Source organism: Pituophis catenifer, unplaced genomic scaffold (assembly GCF_029215685.1).
Source record: "Pituophis catenifer annectens isolate HBS135680 unplaced genomic scaffold, rPitCat1.0.hap2 SCAF_2, whole genome shotgun sequence".
Taxonomy (NCBI): Eukaryota; Metazoa; Chordata; class Lepidosauria; order Squamata; family Colubridae; genus Pituophis; species Pituophis catenifer.
The window spans coordinates 265,432,795-265,454,328 of NW_027256882.1; the positions used below are offsets into that span (position 1 = coordinate 265,432,795).

Sequence of the window (21,534 nt, forward strand, 5' to 3'; positions counted from 1 at the left end):
ATGTAAAAGACATTTTACATTAAGCTATTTTATCTAAAAATAAAGTTTTAGGATTTCTGATTGATATGCATAAAGTTCTACCAAATCAGCTGCGCTTGCCTAAAGTTGGACCTTTCTTATAACTAGCAGAAGTAATCAAAGGGTAATATTTACATAGACATTTAATACCTGAAGATTAATGCCAATTCTTACCACTCATAACTTTGTTTTTATCTGTCTCTTTAAATTGACAGTATCAATGTCACTGGACCAATTCAGTATTAACAAGTTCATTTTCAGTTTCATCATTTATTGACAAAGGACACTAATGGTAATAAAAACGCAAAATATTTTTTTCTGATATTTCCACCAGCTCGCCTGTATCTATCATACTTGATCCAGGATTAATCCTTTACCAATAAATGCCAGAGTTTTCCAGGAAAGAAATGATAATTTCTTCCAAAATGTGAAAAAGGCAGATGACATACCAGTAAATAATGCATTATTCATCCTAGATGCTGAGAAGAAAATGGCACAACAGCCAATAGTTCACTGGAAAAGCATTTGCAGCAGTGGTGGGTTGCCCCTGGTTTGGACTGGTTCGCAAGAACCGGTAGTAAAACTGATGGAAGACCCCGCCCACCACCCTGGATGTTGTCATTGGTGATCTGCGCATGCGCAGAAGCAAGGTGCATGTGTGAGCGAAGGGATCGCGCATGTGCGATCCCGTTGCGAATCAGTAGTAAAGGTAAGTAGAATCCACCCCTGATTTGCAGAATATCTAGGTTCAACCCAAACCGAGGTCCTATAGCTGAAGATCCTTCACCAGCTTCAGCATGGCATAATATATCCAACTTGGTTTCTAGGGTTTCGTTTTGGGTTAGGTGATTGGATAAGATGTTGATGGCCTTTTTGACCCCCTAGTAACAAAATATTCCAGATAAGAAAAAAAGTAGATAACAGGAAGTAGAACTATTGCACAATATTAAGATAAATGCATGCGTGAGCATGCAGCAAACTGGTTGTTACAACCAGTGACTCCCACCACTGGTCATAAATCACTTTTTTCACTGTTGTTGTAACTTTGGTCACGAAATGAACTGTTGTTATATAAATGGCTAGTTTATACTATTATGTAAAAATAACACAGGACGCGGTGGCTCAGTGGCTAAGATGCTGAGCTTGTCGATCGAAAGGTTGGCAGTTCAGTGGTTCGAATCCCTAGTGCCGCATAACGGGGTGAGTTCCCGTTACTTGTCCCAGCTTCTGCCAACCTAGCAGTTCTAAAGCACGTAAAAAATGCAAGTAGAAAAATAGGGAAGGTAACAGCGTTCCGTGCACCTTTGGCGTTTAGTCATGCTGGCCACATGACCATGGAGACGTCTTTGGACAGCATTGTCTTCGGCTTTGAAACGGAGATGAGCACCGACCCCTAGAGTCGGGAACGACTAACACATATGTGCTAGGGGAACCTTTACCTTTACCTTTACCTTTTAAAAATAAAAAGTTGAGGTTAGATGTTAATGCCTTATTCTACTGCATCAAAGGAGTTGGAAGTCAATGCTTTCTTTTCTTTTTCCCCTTGCTTTCCCCCACTATCCATTTCTCTTTTCCCTTCCTGAACTTCCCTATTATTTACTGTTGTATTCTTTTTGTATGCTATATTATAAACTAATAAAAATTGCATAATAAATGCACTGTTGTAAGTCAAGGACTACCTGTACATAGATTGGATTATTCATATTAGTTGCATGTAATAATTTGTTTTGATTAAATTAAAAAAAAATTGATCTTACTAACTTTTTGGAGTTTAGCCTGTCGCAGACAAAGATGATCCTTGGCCTAAAAAGATGGTGCATACTTATAGTGCCCCGTTTGTCAAAAATGTGGAACGTTGAAAAACTTGTATTTCCTTGGATTAGGGTGGAATGAGAAGAATGGGTTCTGCAGAGAAAACAGACACATCAGAGAACCATTTTCTGAAGATAACCAAAGTACATAGCCCAAAGAACATTGTGCTCTACACATGGAGTAGCTTATTGCCCTGAACTACAAATGAAAGGTTTCTAATGAGGATGATTCTAAAAAGCAAAGAAATATTCAGAGATTTAGCTGCCCAAAGCCCACAGATACACAGAAAGTTGCAACAACTGACTGCTAACAAATCCCATGTCATGGGGATCACCATGTTATGATGTCTTTTTTTCTGAATCTAAAAAAACATTGACAACCCAGACTGTTTTGTAATATGCCAAGGGGTAGCATGTTTCTTTCTGTTCTTACAAAAACATTTTTTTCTTTTTTTTAGTGCACTGACTACACCAAATACATGTATCAATTGTTTTGACCCTCTTGAAAGAGGATCGATGGTTACATGTTAACAAAGAAAGTAGCTGTCAGTAATTGGCAGACATGGAATAAATATCTCTTACTAGAAAATATTGGGTGACATATCTTTGACTGCATGTGCATGTGCATTATTTCTGGACTCTGAAGGAGCTGATCTGGACACGTCGTCTAATTGATTTGACTTTAAATTTGCAAACTTATCAGATGTTCCAAGAAAAATGAGATTTAAACTATTTCAGTTTTTATACAACTTCTTGGTTAGTGTTTTGGCTGTTGGATGGATCTGAGGATATGGGCATATGATACCCTCAATCCTATTAAGTGGGTTCCCATAACAAATTACATTAAATCTCTCCTTCCAACCCTGGAGTTAGGCTGGCAGATCAATATGTAACTCCCATCCTTCCCACACTTATCTAGGGCAGCAGAACCAGTGGTGGGTTGCCCCCGGTTTGGACCAGTTCGCAAGAACCAGTAGTAAAACTGGTGGGAGGCTCCGCCCATTGACCCGGACGTCATCTGAAGTGATCTGTGTGTGCGCAGCAGAGTGCGCGCACATGCGAGCGAAGCAAGCACACATGCGTGGGCACGATGCGAACCGGTAGTAAAGGTAAGTAGAACCTACCCCTGATGAACTGATTAGTTCATAGTGGGAGAGAGCCAACCCTATCAACTCAACAGGCAGGAGAAGCTGGCCAAATCAAGGTAGATAGTGCACCTGCTGGATAACATCTATTGTGAAATTGTTGTATTTTCCTATTAATCTAACTGTAGTACAAGCCCTTTCTGTTCTGTTTCTTTTGCAACTGCTGCTCCCTTTTAAGGGACTGTGATTAATAGTACTGAAACATGGGATTTATTCTAAAATAAGGATTGCGATTGAGACTTATCACAATGGTAGACTATCAAGTATTTTTAACATCACTATTATTTTTAACACCTGCACACCAAAGGCTTCACTTGCAATTTGTTTTGTCTCAGGACTAGGTTCCCCAGAGATGAGCTAAAACTATCACCATCCAATTAATCTTATAGTAAACAAGCACAAAACAAGGAACAAAAATATATGGAGAACCAGTAACTTAAAATCTTAATATTGTCCAAAGGCTACACATTACATCATAAAATATATTAATATATAGCATATAATAAATGAATTAGATACATATAAAACAGATAATTTTGTCTAGCCTACTGGAGATGTTCCAGAGACAATAGGACTTTGTTGACATATTCTTATAAAAATACAAACTTGAGTTGCTTAATGTGCAAATAAATTATTTGTAGGATAATGATGAGAAAAAGTCTGAGCAAAAAAATAAACTTTCTAAAAGAAGATAATCTTTAGTTAGTCCCATTACAGTCAGCCTAAAATAAGCATTAGTTATTTTTCCAACTTTCTTCAAAGAAAGCTGGAACATTTGGCCAATATAAAATCTACCATATGTTGCTGAAAGTTCTAACCAGAAGAGCCATGGGTGACAAATGCTAAGAGGACATCACTTCCCTACCTCTGAAATAGACTCTAGACTCAGCTACCTAGGGAATTCTGGGTCTTGAGTCCACATATTTACAAGTTGCCATGGTTCTTGATTGAGAAAAATGGTGCCAAAGGTAAACAAAATTTCCAAGCTTTTTTCACCCAGTACCACAAACCTGCAGTAGTTCCATAAACAAGCAGATATAATCTCTTCCCAGTTGCCCCTCCCCAGAATCTAAGATACTGAATAATACAATGAATCAAAACAACAACTTGTGACAGAACTGGCTTTATTTAGCCAGACATTCCACAAGTTTATTTTGAAGACAAATACGTTTTACAACCTAACTGCCATCCACTCCCAAAATTATTCCTGTCTCTGATAGATTCAGACTATTATGAAGAATTAACACTTTATTGAACACTGAATGCACAATATAGGATATGTTATTGATTTTTACAAAGGCATATCAACAAAGTTTGGCAAGTATTGGCAGCATCTTTTCTTTTGTATTAACAGTATTCTTCTGTATTTCTTTTTCTCATTCAAATCTTTCTCTTCTCTTTTAATTTATACATCTTAATTTAATTTAATTTAATTTAAACATCTTCTTTTTCTGTTCTCTTCCCTCATTAGGTAGTGTCCTTTATGTAGAATTGAAGACAAACATAATGTTTTCTATTCTTTTGTCATATTGCTTACTCATTAGAAATCCAAAATGGGACTGAGAAAGACTGCTAGGAATAAGAACAGTAGGAAAAATAATTTAAAACAGCAATGGCCTCATTGCTGAGGGAGCCATTTTTGTCCTCTCCTATGCCAGGGTTATTATTTTTGTTTTTATGCTATTTATTACTGTGACTTTTTATATTTTTATCAGTTTTATTTTGGCTATTTTATTTATTCTATGTTGCCCAGAATTTCTTTTGGGGAATGTGATGATTATATATAATTAATATATAACTAATGATTAATAAATAGCAAAAAAAAAAAAAAAAAGCCTGTGCATATAATGACCCAAAACAGATTGGTCATATACACATGCAAATACGAAGCCATTATTTTTAGCCTGTGGTTTGAACAGCTGGCTTTGTCATAGGAATGTATGGCTTGCTTTCTGAGAAACTATATAAATACCTGATTTATTGGTGGTTTATAAATTTCACTTGCCATAACAAGTTGTCCTGGCTCATTCTTTCTGTTTTGGTGCCGTCTGAACTCTTCACCAGGCTACAACTGAGTGGGAGAGAATTGGCTAGAAAATGAAGCTACACTCCTGGCTAAGAATTATCCACTGGCACTTTTCCAAAAATAGTTCTCCATTCTAATTTGGCTTGGCAAAAGGTTCTTTCTTTCTGTCTGGATTTCCTTCTCCCAAGCTGCCTCTCAAGACATCCTGTGGAGCTTCTTGCCTATTTTTCCAGAAGAAGAAATTTTAAAGGGACTGTTGCTTCTTTGATCACATCTAAGTATCCTGCTGAAAGTAATCTTAAAAATTTGTAAATAATTTTAATATACCACTACAGCCGGAAATATGATCTTGATATTGTTTTATTTTGTTCTGATGCTAGGAATTTTTGTGTTAGTATTTCATCTGTTTCCTTGCAGTATTCCAGAAGTGCTGATCATAAGTGTTAGGCTGCTGGGAAAAAACAAACTATGGTAAATTGGATCACAAGTCCATCTTTCAGTCAAGCAACGGGATTCCAGATCTCCAGGTGGAATTTTTCTCACACTCCCTAGGCATGGCAGATGTTGAACCCAGAACCTTTGCATGTATTCGGCTACAGCTCAGCAAGTTCCAAGACACACAGCATGACTGTTACTTGGGTATATTTTTATTTGCCTTTTAATTAAACTTGTGGTGTCCATAATGGCATACATGTTAGGGAAACTCGGTCACAATTTTGCATTTCTTCACAGAATGCCACAGGAAACTATACAAGGCATGGCATGTATGCATCCATATAAAACTCTAGAACAGGGTTTCTCAACCGTGACAACTTTAAGATGCAAGGACATAAAATCCTAGAATTCCCCAGCCAGCCATGTAGGAAGTCAATGGGCCTTTTAAAATCAAAGTTTTAATAATTGTCCAATAAACTCTAGAAAACATTCTATATTTCAGAAGGCACAGAACTAAAATAAAATTCAGAATGACATTAATGAAGTTTAACTCAGATAAATAATTTTTCTATATTTAGGAGATGTCAAATACATATGTATAGGGGGGAGAATATATGTATATGTGTTTGTGTCTTTCTAATGCACATTTTAACATCTTGGGGTTTTTTTTGTTTGTGCAAATATTTTTTAGTTTTGTATTTTAATTTTTTGAATAAAATAAAAAATAATATTAAAGAAAACTCTCTGCCTATGTATAGTTAATCAGAAGCTGGACAGCCCCATATAACTGGATTTTTGCATTGAAGAGAACATTGGACTAAACAGCTTTTTTCAGTTCAATATTTATATGCTTCTATCCGGCAAGCATCCCTTAAAAGTGGTGGTTAAAATAATCTTGCATGCAAAACTTTTGTAGATATGTTGAAGGATGCTACCCATTCTACAATCCACAGGTCTAGTAAGGTAAACAAAATAGAAGTGACTACGGAATGGAATGGAGAAGCAATGCCAAAGTCATTTTTTCTTGTCTAATGGAGAGAAAAAAATATGTGGAATAATTACCTGAAGAAAGCATAGCATTTATTTAGAAAAGCAAAATTGTTAGAAACCTTCTTCAAGCTAGATTATTTAAAAACAATGTTTAAGGGAGGAAGGGAAGAGATAGGGAAACTATCTACTGAAGAGGAATGCTTGCTCATTATTTGTCCACATTTATTTGGCTGTAATGAGAAATAACCCTCCTCTAGCACTTTAACTCTTAAAAATATTTAACTATTATGGTTACTTTTAATGGTTAAGAAAAAAAGAGGGTGTTTCAGCTTTTCTATTAGCATGGATTGTTGTGATTCTTGTGATCAATATCAATGAAAACATTTTATTCAAACATGTTGTATTGATTTAGCAAAATCTACTAATTTTCTCCAAATATTAGCCCCATCAGTTTTCTATCAGCATCTTTTTCTCTGCTATTCCTCTAGCCCAAATACATTCTCTTCAGGGAAAGGTTTCCCTCCTGTGGAAGCTTATTTAAATTTAAGGGGAAAAACCAGTATCATCGTGTACCATACAATATGTAGAGAAACCTAGACCCTTTGTTCATGCTGGTTGAGAAGGACATTTGGGAAAGATGTTGTAGGAGAGGAAAAATGATTATTGCCAAGTTTTTGTTAGAAGTTTTAATATATCTTGGGACATTGTAAAGATTACCTGTAGGATTAATATTCATCAGGTGAATGTGTATTTGCCACCATAGTGATCAACCAGATATAAACAATAAGTATGTCCATGATCACATGAAATGGATCTTAATTAAGGTAGGCAAGGGATTGAAGAGAAAACTTTTAATACTTTCTAATTATGCACACATACCATTTTATTACTTTATCACAGCTAAATTCAACAATTCTTCAACTCTGAAGCCATTTTATTACTTTACCACAGCTACATTCAACAATCCTTCAATTCTGAAGCCATATCTCAAGGCAAATATAATATTATTAACAGTAACCAATCTGTTTCCTTCTTTCTCAAGCCAGCTTTTTACATGGTGATTATACTGATCTCTTCAATACTCCATTGCCTTGTAATCCAGGATCTCAACTCCATGGAGTTTGCTCTGCCACTGCCTAGAATCCAAAGCTATGTTTTCCTTCTGCTGGCTCTTTTTGCAGATCTTTCGGATGCATCAGGCTCCTTCCTGGGTCTTCTCCATGGCCATGGATCATCTGGCACATCTGCTCCACATTCCCTCCTTCTATCTGCTACAGCAGAGGTGTCAAACTTGCAGCCCGGATGCATCACGTGCTGGCCATGCCAACTCCGGTTTAGCGAAGGGGAAAAAAAGTTATGATACATCACGTGACGACGTGAGTTTGACACCCCGTGCTACAGCTTCTTTAAAACCTTTAGTATGTGTTAGCTTCTGAGGAGTTTTACACACACATGTACCTTTCTCTGCAAGCCCCTAGGACAACTGACAATCAGACCAGCACTGAAAAAAAAACTTTACCTTGGAAAATCACATATAACATTGTTTTTTCTTCTTTCTTCCACAGTTCTGCAGCTTATCTTCCATGTAAAAAGGCCCATAATAAAAGTATAGAAAGGCAGGTGATTGGCTGCAGTGAGTTCTTGGCACAATGACAAAGAACATTGAATAGGCTGGCTTCAGTTCCCATGAGGAACACGTATTACAGCAAAATTTCTTTACATTGGAATAGTAGTGTGTGAGGAGGAAACTATCCCAGGCTTAGAAATTGAAACCAAAGTTATGTGCCAGTTTCAACTCTGGAAAAGCGTCTATTTCTCCTCCCAGCACGTTTGTTTTAAAGCAATATCCTTGGATTCTATATTTCTGATCACATCATAATTGAAAAAAGAAACATTTTGGAAGTTGTTTCTGTGAATTTGAGCCCCTGTGTCCATGGAAAATAATCAAGTATGTCAAGATTTGATGAGTCCTTCAGGACACTGGGCTAGAGTTCATTAGAGTTCAGAAAGAGAATAAAATATTTTGATAAAATTTGCTAACAAGGCTGAAATGTAATGATTATTTTGTTATTCAAATCTAAAAATGTACAAAAAGCTTAATGTTATGGCTTTAACACACCTACCATGTAAAATTGCAACAATATTTTTCTTTCGATTCAACACAGTGCACAAATATTGCTAACAAGTAAAAAAAATACTGTATCATGATTCTATATGAAGTTTGAGATGAAAATGAGAATTATAATTTTGAAAACTGGTAATAAAATACATTTAAAACCTCAAGTACACTTTCCCTAACAAAGTGTCTTTTTTTAATTTTCATGATAGTATTTTAAGATGGTCTCCTAGGTGATGTCTTTTGCCAAAAAAAAAATCATAGTTTTACTAAGTACCTAATCCTTTACTCAATAAAAATGCTTTTTGGTTTGGCTTACGACCTAAAAAGTTTTGGAGCATGTCCATCCCATCTAATGAGCCTCCAGGCTTCAAGATAAGATTTTTGTATTTCATTCCAGCCTAAAACAATAAAAATAAAACGAGTAGGTTAATGTTTCATGTTTATATAAACTTTCTAAATTCACAAAAAAGTAAAGATAAAGGAAATCTGCCTACATGGCAACAGTTTGTAGCTCTCCCATGATTATATTTGTGTTGCCACAAGCTCCCCCCCCCATGACTTCATCATGACCAGCACGGACATGATGAAGTCACCGATGCTCATAAATTTCCATGTGACAAGAAAATCTTTTAAAAGCATTTTATACTGACAAAGAAGGTCAATGGACATTAGGCTCTCTGAGAGGAACACATGAAGGTTTTTATCACAGTCTCATTTTGTGGCCAAGTTTTATATATGGTAATCTGTTCTTAGCAGAGTTCTCACTGTGCAGAAATCTCTCCTGATCATTTATTACAAAAATTTACCTGGCACTCAGTCAATCCCTGCCTCTACTTCCCCAGGCTTCTCTATTACATAATTATGAGAATATGCTTTGTGTTTCTATAATCCTTTCAGAAGGTCGTTTTCCCTTGGCATGTTTTCATAACCATGGATTGTTCCAATAAAAAAATCCAAAACTATCTATGGCACCTAAAAAACTAACAGATTTAACAGTATAAAATTTCATAGACAAGTCCCTGTTTCACTAAGGCAGATTGTTATCGTCGATTGGCAATGTATATTTATACATCTTTGCCAGCTGAAAGTTTTAACCGCAACATGTTATATGGAAGAAGGAGGGATGCTATGATTACATGTACTGGGTCTTGTCTTTGTGGTTGGGCATGTGGTAGAATCTATCCCAGAAACCCACACATTAACATGATTACCTATGTTGAAGCATTAATAGCTAAGATATGGGCTTTGTTATGTAGTCAACTATATTAATCTATGGATTCAGCAGCAGCCTTTACTTCCCAGTTATAGTCTTTCATGAAAGGGGGGGGGGCATAATAGGGAAGCTAATAGGTTTGGGGTTTTTTTTCCTTAATAGTACATTGCATTGCCAGTATCATTCCACTTTATATATACATATCTGAAATTTTTCTTCCAGTCATCCAAACCTTGGGAATTGCTTTCACGTGGTATTTTGCTGTTATCAACCTTCCTCTGAAGACTAATCCATTTGAAATAATAGAAAGTACTGAATTGTAGCTCTGGTTTTAGATTTTGGCAGTGGTTTGCTCTCCAAGCTTGTTTAATTTTAGTTTCTGAACATTTCGTTACCAGACTGGGTAACATGATCAGCAGGATTTTTTTTGTCCTATTCTTTTTTAACTTATATATGTCTTGTTTGCCACTGGAACAAAAATCATATATAAGCTAAAGTGGAATAGGACAAGAAAATCCTGCTGATGATGTTATCTAGTCTGATAATGAAATGTTCAGAAACTAAATTGAAACAAGCTTGAAGAGCAAACCACTGCCAAAAACTAACCCATTTTACATATAATTTTCATACCAGTCCTGAATATTCCTGGAGGCATCTACTGGTGATAAATATAAAGTTCCTTATAACTGGTAAAATTCAATTCATACTCAAGCTGCATGAAGACAGCTGGACATGAAGTAGTGAGATTATTATAAGCTCTTTTACTGGTTTTCCAATATATCACTGATACTAAGGCTGTTTGCAAATTAGCTGTATAGTTTTACTCATCACTATGACCTTCTTACTCCTCTTTTAGCTAAACCAAACAATAGATCTAATTCTTCATGACACCTTCTACTTTTCTGGTGGTACTAGAATTCACTTACTGCCTCATATATTAGTAGTATCTAGTCCTTCCTGCTCTTCAAGAAATCTTTCAAGATCTGTCTATTATTCCTCCATTATTTTCCTTCAGCATTTCCTCTTTCTCATCTGTTTAAACTTTTAAATCTTCAATTCTGTTTCAGTTATTTTCCATCTGGCCTTATACATATTGGGTTTCAAAAGAAACTAATAAAGATATTTTATTAGTATTACTTACAGGAACGACTGATGTTAATTTAACAATATACTTCATCCGGATTGAGAAGCTCACACAATTAAAACAATAAATAATAGTAAAGCATATTAAATTTTAAGCAAATCTTAAAATATCTCAATATAAGCTTTATGATTTGCCCTGGAACAAACATAGCAGCAAAATGCATGGCTTTAATAAAAATGCCAAGATTGTCTTTAGCTATTTTATATTAAACAAGCCAGATTCAATCTTGAAAGAGACAAAATACATTTTGTTAATTCCTTTCTACTATCATGTTGTCCTCCTATTCTTAGAAACAGGGGAGGAAAAAGAACAACAAAGAATAAAACTAGTTTCCTTACCTTGGGATTCATTATCCCTTCACATTTAAAACAACTGTAAAAAATATCCATAGAAAACACCTCACTCCACAGGTATCCATAATATTGGCCATCATACCCACTTGCCAAATGACCAAAGGTAGCTGGCATATTTGTACCTTAAAAGAAACAAATAATAATTCTGAACAGCTTGTGTAAAATAAACAAAACATCACAGAGAACAATCTGAAGATGTTTAATTATGTTACTGAAATGCTTATTATGTTTCAGACTGGTTAGAATCAATGTAGATATTGACAAGAATGCCATGTACTTCAAGTACTAATTTACTGAAAGACAGTCACATTAATTTGGATCTGCTCGGACCAAACAGAAATATATCCTCTCTCTATGTTCTTTGGCTTAAAGCTCATTGAACTGAATCCAAGTATGCCTTAAACTTAAAATATTTTCATCTGAGATTTTCTCAGGGTAAACCAGTGGTGTCAAACTCATGGCCCACGGACCAGTTGCGTCACAGGCTGGCCACACCTACCCCCGTTTTAGCAAAGGAGAAAAAAAGTCATGATACGTCACATAATGACGCAAGTTTGACACCCCTGGTCTAAACTATTTTATAAGCATTGTGTTCTTTTAAAAAATAATGTCATTATATATTTATTCACAATCACATTTCTCTTGATAAAATACTGACAAGGGGTAAATAAAAAAAATTGAATTTCCATACCAGGGGTTGCAGATATACCCAAAATTTCTTCACAGAATTTGGCATATTCTTCCGCAGGATCAGCCGAAGACTGGGTATGAAGAGCCTGATCAACTTTGCTCAAAACAATCTGACGAAGAGTCAGAAGACCTAGTTAAATAAGAACATCGAAAGGAATATCAGCAGACTTTGTTTATATAACTGTAACTATGAAAACTGGTCTGGATTCAGTATCTAGTATGTCAAGTCAAGGTTAGCAGAGAATCTTCCCTGTAATCATCTAGAGGTGCTACCAGTTACCTTTGATCATTCTGAAGTAGGTTGAATAACTTTGTTTCAATGTAAGGAAGTTTTCTATGATTCCAAGTTAAATATTTTTCTTTGGGATTCAATATTGAATTCAGTACTCATTAAATTCTTTTACTATATGAGTAAAAATGCAAATCAAGCAGATAACAGCATGTAATTAATTAACCTTGATTGATCTTGAAAAAGCTAACCTAACCTGGATTGGATTGGTATTTGGATGGAAAACCAACAGGAAAACCAAGATAAGACATTCCTAAATGGTAAACTACTTCTATATTGTTACCAACATTTTTTTTTTAAAAAAATTGATTTATATGCCGCCCTTCTCTGGAGACTCAGGGCGGCTTACAAAGCAATAGCCTTCATACTTTTGTATATTTATACAAAGTCAGCTTATTGCCCCCACAAACTGGGTCCTCAATTTATCTACCTTAGAAAGGATGGAAGGCTGAGTCAACCTTGAGCCTGGTGAGATTCGAACTTACAGTAATTGCAGACAGCTAGTGTTAATCACAATGCTATCAGTCTGCTGAGCCACCAGGCCCGTACCAACATACCAACAACATGAAAATATTGACTTCAGTTTGAGGGAGGCTTAATCTTTGGATGATTTAAGATACATTTCTTAGATTCCCTTCATAAGTAATCTCATTTAAATAATATTAAACAAACTATATACAGATTTGCTGGTATTTTCTCCAAGTGGGCTTCGATCTTTCTTCCCTTTTGTGAGGGGATACTTTTCTTACATTTTAGATTTTATGATAAATCTTTCAAAATATATTCTTCATTATTTTGCTTGACTCAGATCACAACAATTCTTTCTTGAAACTATCAAAATCAAATTAACTAAAAATTAAGGAAAATACCTGTGTTGGCTAGTCTAGAAGCTACTAGTTTCTCAAGGAGATCATCAGGGACCCGACTTCCATCTTTATAATGTCTGGACATTTGTTGTATTGGTTCTTTTTCCCAAACCCAGTTTTCAAACATTTGTGAAGGTACTTCTACAAAATCTGTTTCCACGTTAGTTCCACTAAACCTAGCAAAATCAGTCTATGAAAGATGACAATAATATAAATTAAAAAAATATATGTGAACTAATATAAATGATAAAACTTTAAATTGTAGCATAGCTTGAAAAGTAAACATTCAATATTCTTTTTCAACATTTAGGCATGGTTCAGACAATTCCTAGATAGGAATGCAGCAAATTTCCTAAAACAGCCTGTATATTTGCATCTTCATTCTATTGTTGCTACCTGTTCTACAGTGGGTTGGTATTGTCTAGGTCCTCTCTAACTAGCTCAACTAAAATCACATGGAATGAATGAATGAATGAATGAATGAATGAATGAATGAAATAGACAAGTAAATTCTGTAATCAGTTGCAAAATGTGTAGCATGGAGTCCACCAGCATACTATTTGCAGTTCCCAGAATGGGTGGGGACAATTATTTCAGCGATTTGGGTAAATGGTTAAATGGATATATGCAATACAATGGGTGATACCTACTTTGTTTAAAACATCAAGTTTAACTCTTTAAAACTGATGACAATCTACTTATGAAGTATATCCATGAACATGTTGTGTCCTTGACCTGATACTGTGGCTCACATGCATGAAATAAAATTGTTCAATCACTATTTACCTCCTGGGAACTGACAATTTTGTTCAACACAAATTGGCTATGTAAGCCAATTTACCAACCCTACCATAGGTCATACCAGACTTTCCAGATAACATTCAAGTGGTTCAGTTTAACATTCTAATGTATGAATCAATCAGGATCAAGAGTGGACTTTACAAGTACAAATTGGGATTATTCTGAATGGGTCAACAAGCAAATGCACAAGCACGTTTAATTCTCCAAGTTAACAAATTAAACTGTAATGTCTGCTTATGGCTTAGCACATCAGGAACCATCATCACTGAAGAACCAACTTTTAGAGCTTAGCTTGTAAGAACAGAACAAATAATGGATTTAGTAAACACTGTTAAATAAGGTGTAACTCACCACAATGTGTTAAGTCAATAAGTATCTTTGCAAAAATCACTGCCCAGTCTCATAGGGACTTTTATGAAATCAGGTTTAAAGGAACTATTTTAATTATATTTCAGTTGAAGAAATTTGCCATACAATCCTTCACTGCTTGTTCCCTTTAAGCACAGAAGCCCCATAGCCATAGTAGAAGAATTTCAGAATAAGGCAGAATACTTACCTGAGCGCATATCTGGTGCATTACGTGCCCAAACTCATGGAAGTAAGTTTTCACTTCATTATGCTGCAGCAGTGATGGGCGATCTAAGGTTGGTTTTGTGAAATTAGTTACAAGAGCTGCTACTGACATCATTCTGCTGCCGTCAGAAAGAAGGCAGCCAGGCTGGAGACCAAAGCATGCAGCATGCCCGTATTTTCCTTCTCTGAGTAATAAAATAAAGTAGATCAAAAAGAGAAAAAACAAAGAAAGTGAAACATTTGGCACTTCTTAACTGATATCTATATGAATGACTCATCCTTTTCCTGGAAGAGTCAGGAACAATAAGGTAAAGGTTCTCATCGCACATGTGTGCTAGTCGTCTGGACTCTAGGGGGCGATGCTCATCTCCGTTTCAAAGCCGAAGAACCAGCATTGTCCGAAGACGTCTCCATGGTCATGCGGCTGGCATGACTAAACGCAAAGGTGTACGGAATGCTGTTACCTTCCCACCAAAGATGGTCCATATTTTTCTACTTGCATTTTTTACATGCTTTCGAACTGCTAGGTTGGCAGAAGCTGGAACAATTAACAGGAGCTCACCCCGTTACGCAGCACTAGGGATTCGAACCGCTGAACTGCCAACCTTTCAATCAACATGCTCAGTGTCTTAGCCACTGAGCCACCGCGTCCCCTCTCAGGAACAATACATTTGTCTAAAATTCCATAATGAGCTTGCTTTTGGGGTTCTATCATTATAATAGTCAGATTAATACATTGTATCTTTTAAAAATCTTAAAGATAACAGTTTTATTTTTTTAAAAAATCAGTACAACTCTTAAGAGAGAGGAAAAAAAGGATGATTTTGTAAGATGGTTCAACTGTACGCTATATTAAGTCGTAGCAATTATACAAGTTATTCTATTGCTTGAAGGATTGGCTTTTCTTTCTACCTAATCTTCGTAAGATTAAAATAACATAAAAAAATATCTAAGATATAAGATAAAATAATATCTAAGAAAAAACAATAAAAAAGAAAAGAACTGCTGAGAGAGTTTTGAAAAAAGTTAAGCCTGCAGGTGATGAGAGTGTAACCAGAGAAATGTTATAGAATGGTTGTGTTTGAAGTCTGTATCTGTGCTCCCTTATACAAAAGGAAAGGTAACAAAAGTGATGAAAAAAACTATAGAGGGATTACCTTCAACCACCCTGGGAAAGTGTTTGGCAGAATTCTGACTGAAAAGGTATGAGACATGACAAGCAAAATTGGAGAAGTGCAACCGTAAGATGAATGGAAGAGAAAGAAGATTCACTGCATGTTTGTTGATTTAGAGAAAAAATGATTACCATATTTTTCGGAGTATAAAATGCACTTTTTTACCCCCCAAAAGGGGGTGAAAATTTAGGTGCGTCTTATACACCAGATGTAGCCCTGCCCACCCACTGGCCCCCACCCTTTGGCCTGTGCCTCGCAGCAGTTACCTTCTTGCAAGCAAACAGCAAGAAAAAACAGCCCCTTTCAGCTTCAGCATAGGTTAATTAGCACAAGTTGATTAGATGGCCTCCCGACTCTCAGCTGATTTGCTTTCAGCTGTTTTGCGCAGGGTTCTGTTGCTAGCTGGATCTGATTTTTAAAGTGTTTTTACAGTGGTCATTAAGTGAATTATATGGTCCTAGGTCTGAATCACATGGCAAGTGAAACTACAGACATGTTAACATGGGACCCTGCGGCTCAGGGTAAGTGTGAGGCAGTTGCCAAATGCCTGAAATGCAGTAATGTGACCAGAGTCTGTGTGTGCTGTCTGGCAGTGTGATAGCTGGAATTGCTTTACACACTGTAAAGCACCCTTTCTGAGGCCATGATAATTTTGAATGGTTGTTAAATGATTGGTTCTAAGTCAAGGATTACCTGTTTTGAAACTTACATTACTTATCACAATCAACAGAAACAGTGTGATGTAATTCTTAGAGATGTACCATAACTAGGATGCTCAGAAAACTACTATTATTACCCAATAACATATTATTGGAGAGATGAGGAAAAACATAGTTGTGGAATATTGGCTGATAAAAAACTTGGTTCAAATCTTCACGGATTCTCACTGGATGACCTGAAAGAGAGTCCCTCTCTTTCAGTCTAATCCTACAGAGCCACTCTGGGAATACAATCATAAGACTTGAATCATGTCTACTGAAAGAGTTCCTTGGATAAAAAGAAAGATACAAATGCAATCTTTGAAAAAATGTGTTACCTTGGGTACAGGTCTAAATAGAACTGCCCCAGAATTTCTCCAGTTGAGCTGTCTTTCACTGTGTAAAGAGTAATGCTCTCATGCCAAACATGAGCATCTTCCACTCGTTCAAATTTAAGTCCCAACAGCTGCTGGTAAATTTTCAGCAAGCCTTCTGTGACTGCTTCAATAGGAAAATACTCCTTCAGCTTCTCTTGGTCTACAGAATATTTGAGCTCTTCTGTCTGATTCATGTAATAATGTAGATCCCATGCGTTAATCTTTCCATCATATTCGACACCTATTTCTTCACATTCCTTTTTCTTCAGATTTAAAATAAATGCTCTCTCTTCTTTACCCAAAAGTTTTAGCTTATTACTTAGATCGTCTGCAAAACAGAAATTTTAAAAAATTACTTTTGAGTGCTTGTTTCATTCCATTTCAGTTTACATTCAAGGCTAAGAAAAATACTTTTCTCTTTCCCGTGACCTAATTATTGGATGCTAAAACAAGATAAGAGTTTGAAAAATATTTTCCAGTTGTTTGTGCTGCTGTTTCCTGATTTGGTCTGTATATCATATAATCCCAAAACAAATGTATTAAATTACAGTTTAGCATTATGAGCACTGGGCAATGAGTGATACTGATAGATAAAAGCAGTAAATGTTTTAACATTTGACTGATCCCTCCATAATTAAAAGCGAATATTAATGATATTGAAGAAGCAATTTCACTGAAAACAATAGTGAGAGTAGCTTTGTATAAAATAATTCACTCTGATCCAAATATTATAGCAGATCAATTGGACCAAACCAGTTTGGAATTATATGATCTTGATATGATTTTATTATGTTCAAAATATCTATTTTAGAACTGGTAGAATGGAATTCCATACTCTAAATTATATAAAACTGGAAAGTTTTATAATGTGTAAAATTCAGGAATATTAACTGAATTTCTAGCAATTGCTCTAGTTAACAAACTAAAAATAATGAGTTCAATTTTGAATCACTCCTCTTAAGTTTCATTATTAATTACACAAAAATGTGAAATCACAGCTGCCAGTTCTTTAGCTGGTATTGCACACCATACACACCAAGTTGTTTCCTTAATAAAGTATTATTATCAAAATTATTATCTCTAAATTAACACAAAATTACTATTTTTAAAAAAATTAAAAATACTTCAGATTCATTCTGTCCCTGGCAAAAAGCTCTGTTATTTTCACTATAAATATTTTACTATGACTTAAATTTCTCTGATAATATTTTACATGTTAAATGAAAACTGACCTAAGAATGTTATAACATTGTCTGTTATTTTTGCAGTGTTCATTTCAAGAACAAAACTTGCATGTGTGCTATAACCCAGAAGTTCTGCTAGTTTTGCCCTCAAAGGAAGAAGCTGTCGAAGAATGTCAGCATTTTCCTAGGAAAATAAAGTTGTTTTGAATCATTAAATATAATATTAAAAACATAAACTCAAAATATATTACAAATGTAGTTGAAAACGGCAACTTCACATTTTGAATGCAACCAAACTTAATTCTCGTATGAAATAACAAGTTTTTAAAAAGTTTAAAGTTTCCTCTCATTTTGTGATAAAGAATTTATAATGAATATTTGCACTATTTAGGGAAGATTCTCAGAACAGTGATAAGAGTGTCTGGATTGTATGCCAAAGGTTTCAGTTCCAATTCTGGCATCTTTAGAAAAAGACTTCAGCCTGATAACATTTAACAAACAGGCTTAACTTAATAAAAAGCAAATCATTGCTTATGTGCATTATTCTGGAAATGGTATAAGTGCATATACAAACAATACAGCATTCAGCACGTTTTCTAAACAGGAAATGAATCAAATAAATTCAGTATGAAGTGGGTAACAATTAGTCTGGCTTGTCATTTATATTAGGTTAATTATGTTACTCAGTCCTGGGAAATGTTATGATGTCCTGGATTTTTAAGAATTATGAACATACCACATTAAAAATGTAAAATGACAACTAATACCATGATTTTCTTATGAGGTAACTGCTTTAACAATGTATCTTTTCCAAGCAAACCTATCCATCTATTTTACTCACTCATTGTTCAGCCTGTAATTAATTCCTTGAATTTTATTCAGTTACATTATATCTTCTGAGAAATTTACGGTAGTCCCAAAATATCCAGAACGAATCTGATTGGGAAGGCTAATATAAAATACCTTGACTGCTTATATGACAAATGTAATTAAATATATTAGCAGTGATGTTTATGAAATGCTGCTTCTGGAAATAAAATCACTGTTACCAACAGAACATATGCAAAAATGACAGACATACTGGTATCTTTCATGCCCAAGAATATTTACGACTATAGAATTTATCTATTTTTGAACACTTGTATTTTATGTCAAGGGGCTTTATATCATTGTGCTCCAAAATCTCAATCTGTAATACTTCTGTCAATTTAGTATTTTCATATTTGTAATTAAATTAACAAAAGCTAATTGTTCATACATAGAATGGAAATAGCTGACATTCACTATTATGGCTCATTATGGAGGCTCCTTCAATCTCATTGTACACATGTTGTACATTGACAATAAAGGTTTGATTTGATTTGATTTGTGCTTTCACACTTTTATACTACTGTACACTGCTGTTTTATTTTTCATTGTATGTCTACATGACACAGTCTTAAAATAATCCGAAAGTTTGCCTTGGAGAGCTCTAGTTACAGAATTGCTGATATTTTCTATGTTGTATTTGTGACAGACTGGCACAGCAGAATTGAAAGCACACAAAACTTCCTTGCATTATCTTTTTTTCAAGCAAAGAAACATTTATCTTTAATTGTTTATAATGGGTGATTAGAATTTTTTGTAGAGGACAGGACATTGATTAATGTACTGGTATAGCTGACCCAGCAGAGAAACATGAAGGTTAGTGGTTTCAAATCCAAGGATCCTTTCTTCTTATTTCCTCCTTCGTTTTTTGCTATTTCTAGTATAACAATTTTAAGCACCATTAAGATACATCTTCAAAAGCTGGTAAGAAATCAGTAAAGGTAATTTAAATTTCATTCTCCTGAGATTGGAGTTTCTCCCCAACTTTGGAATGGCCAATCCAAGTAGTTTCCTAAAGTTTTCTCAGAGACCACAAAATTACAACCTTATAATTCACCTTGTGGTTGAGATGGGCTGCCTGCAAATTAAATTATTAAATAAATATTAATTAAATAAAGTTTAATGCAAACAATTGTATTATCCTGATTTGTTTCTTCATGTTATAATTTCTAAGACTCCTCCTATTTGAACATGTAGTTATATATGGTGATGTATTTATCACACAAGTATATTATAGATTATTTTTTAGAATATTAATAAAGGACATAAATCTGGAATATTCAATTTAGAAAGCATATGCTTCTAAATTTAACATAGTCCTTCACATATATAGCTTTGTTAGTACAGTCCTTATATTTTATTTTGATCTGTTATGAATGGGAAAACTTTTTTCATACCTCTCTGCACCTGCTGTTAAAAGAAGTTTCCATTTTTCGCCTGGTATCTGGAACACTGCACTTCTTCATAACAGGAAAATAGTGGGGATATTTTAAGGTAACTTTATACTTGTCAGCTTCAATCTTCTCTAAACTACTGATAAAATCATCAGGCAGGTTACCTGAGAAACATATTTCACTACAGGATTAATATAAGGATATATTTTTTCAGACATGTCTTTTAACAATAATCAAAAATCATTTTAAATGTTTAGCAGCCAATAGATTTCTACAGACAAAAGGCATTTAAGGAACTTTGAAATATAAGTTGACTGCCTGTATCTCCCAATGAGTAAGCAACGATTTTAACAGTTAACTGTCCATATTACAGTAATCATGCTTATTCTATTATTAACGAAAAGCAAAATTGTAGTTATCTATTTAAATGTGTTGAGATAACAATAGAAACTTAAACAGGTATTTATTTTCTGGAGTTAAATAATAAAATATTTAAAATCAAGGTAGAACCTTTTCAAGAACACAGGAACAAGTAGCCAAGACCAGTAAAAGAAAATTATATAGAGTTATGGAAAAGTGGAAGGTTACCTTATAAAAAGGGAAAATCACATTGAACTGATTAAGGTTAATAAACATATGAAACAATTTTAATATAGCATGAAAACTTTCTGTATTGTAATACTAATTCTACTGTTTACCAATATGATGGTACTATTGAAATATAGATATAACTCATAAATAGCAAATAGAAATACTCACGAAGTTCATTTTGAGAAAATATCAGAAATGTGTTCTCTTCATTGAGATTTTTGCTAAAATCTATACATAATTCACTCAGCTTCTGCTTGATTGTCTTGATTTCCTTAATGTCAATCCATATATAAAAAGCAAAATATTACATTAAAGGTATCACTGTTCATTACTGAAGTCGTTTCAGTTCGTTACTGAAACAAGTGCTTCTCAAGGTGGGCTGTCCCTAATGTTCTGCATGAACACGGAACAGTCTATGTCTATGAAGAAGCTGCCGTGAGTCTCCTACAGTAGGGGTCTCCAACCTTGGCAACTTTACGACTTCTGGACTTCAACTCCCAGAATTCCTCAGCCAGCGCATGCCAAGTTGCCAAGGTTGGAGACTCCTGTCCTACAGAACACAAATGCCTTAACGTTTCAAAGAGAGAAGCTTTCCTTATGCCAACATGCTTTGTGAACAACCTCCTTCCATTGTTTTGTTTTCAAGAACATGGCCCAGTTTTATTTATTCTTATATTCTCTTCCCATCTTTGGCACACAGTTTAAAGGGAACAAGAATACACATCTTTTATGACTTTAGGAAACTACTATCTTTTAAGTACTTTTCTGAACTATG

The 21,534-nt window shown here is 34.9% G+C and overlaps 1 protein-coding gene across 1 annotated transcript in view; it reads right to left on the bottom strand.

Moving 5' to 3' along the window:
• Window positions 1-8,667: 8,667 nt before the first annotated feature.
• The window catches only part of NLN (neurolysin), a 32,319-nt gene continuing 19,452 nt past the window's right edge, over window positions 8,668-21,534 (bottom strand). Inside the window, exons 5-13 of the mRNA XM_070935850.1 lie at window positions 20,928-21,030; window positions 20,172-20,332; window positions 17,956-18,091; window positions 16,685-17,051; window positions 14,457-14,658; window positions 13,103-13,289; window positions 11,946-12,074; window positions 11,240-11,376; window positions 8,668-8,942 (exon numbers count right to left, since the gene is read on the bottom strand). Of these exons, the coding sequence (XP_070791951.1) occupies window positions 8,811-8,942; window positions 11,240-11,376; window positions 11,946-12,074; window positions 13,103-13,289; window positions 14,457-14,658; window positions 16,685-17,051; window positions 17,956-18,091; window positions 20,172-20,332; window positions 20,928-21,030 (1,554 nt within the window). The 3' untranslated portion in view covers window positions 8,668-8,810. The remainder of the gene's footprint in view (window positions 8,943-11,239; window positions 11,377-11,945; window positions 12,075-13,102; window positions 13,290-14,456; window positions 14,659-16,684; window positions 17,052-17,955; window positions 18,092-20,171; window positions 20,333-20,927; window positions 21,031-21,534) is intronic.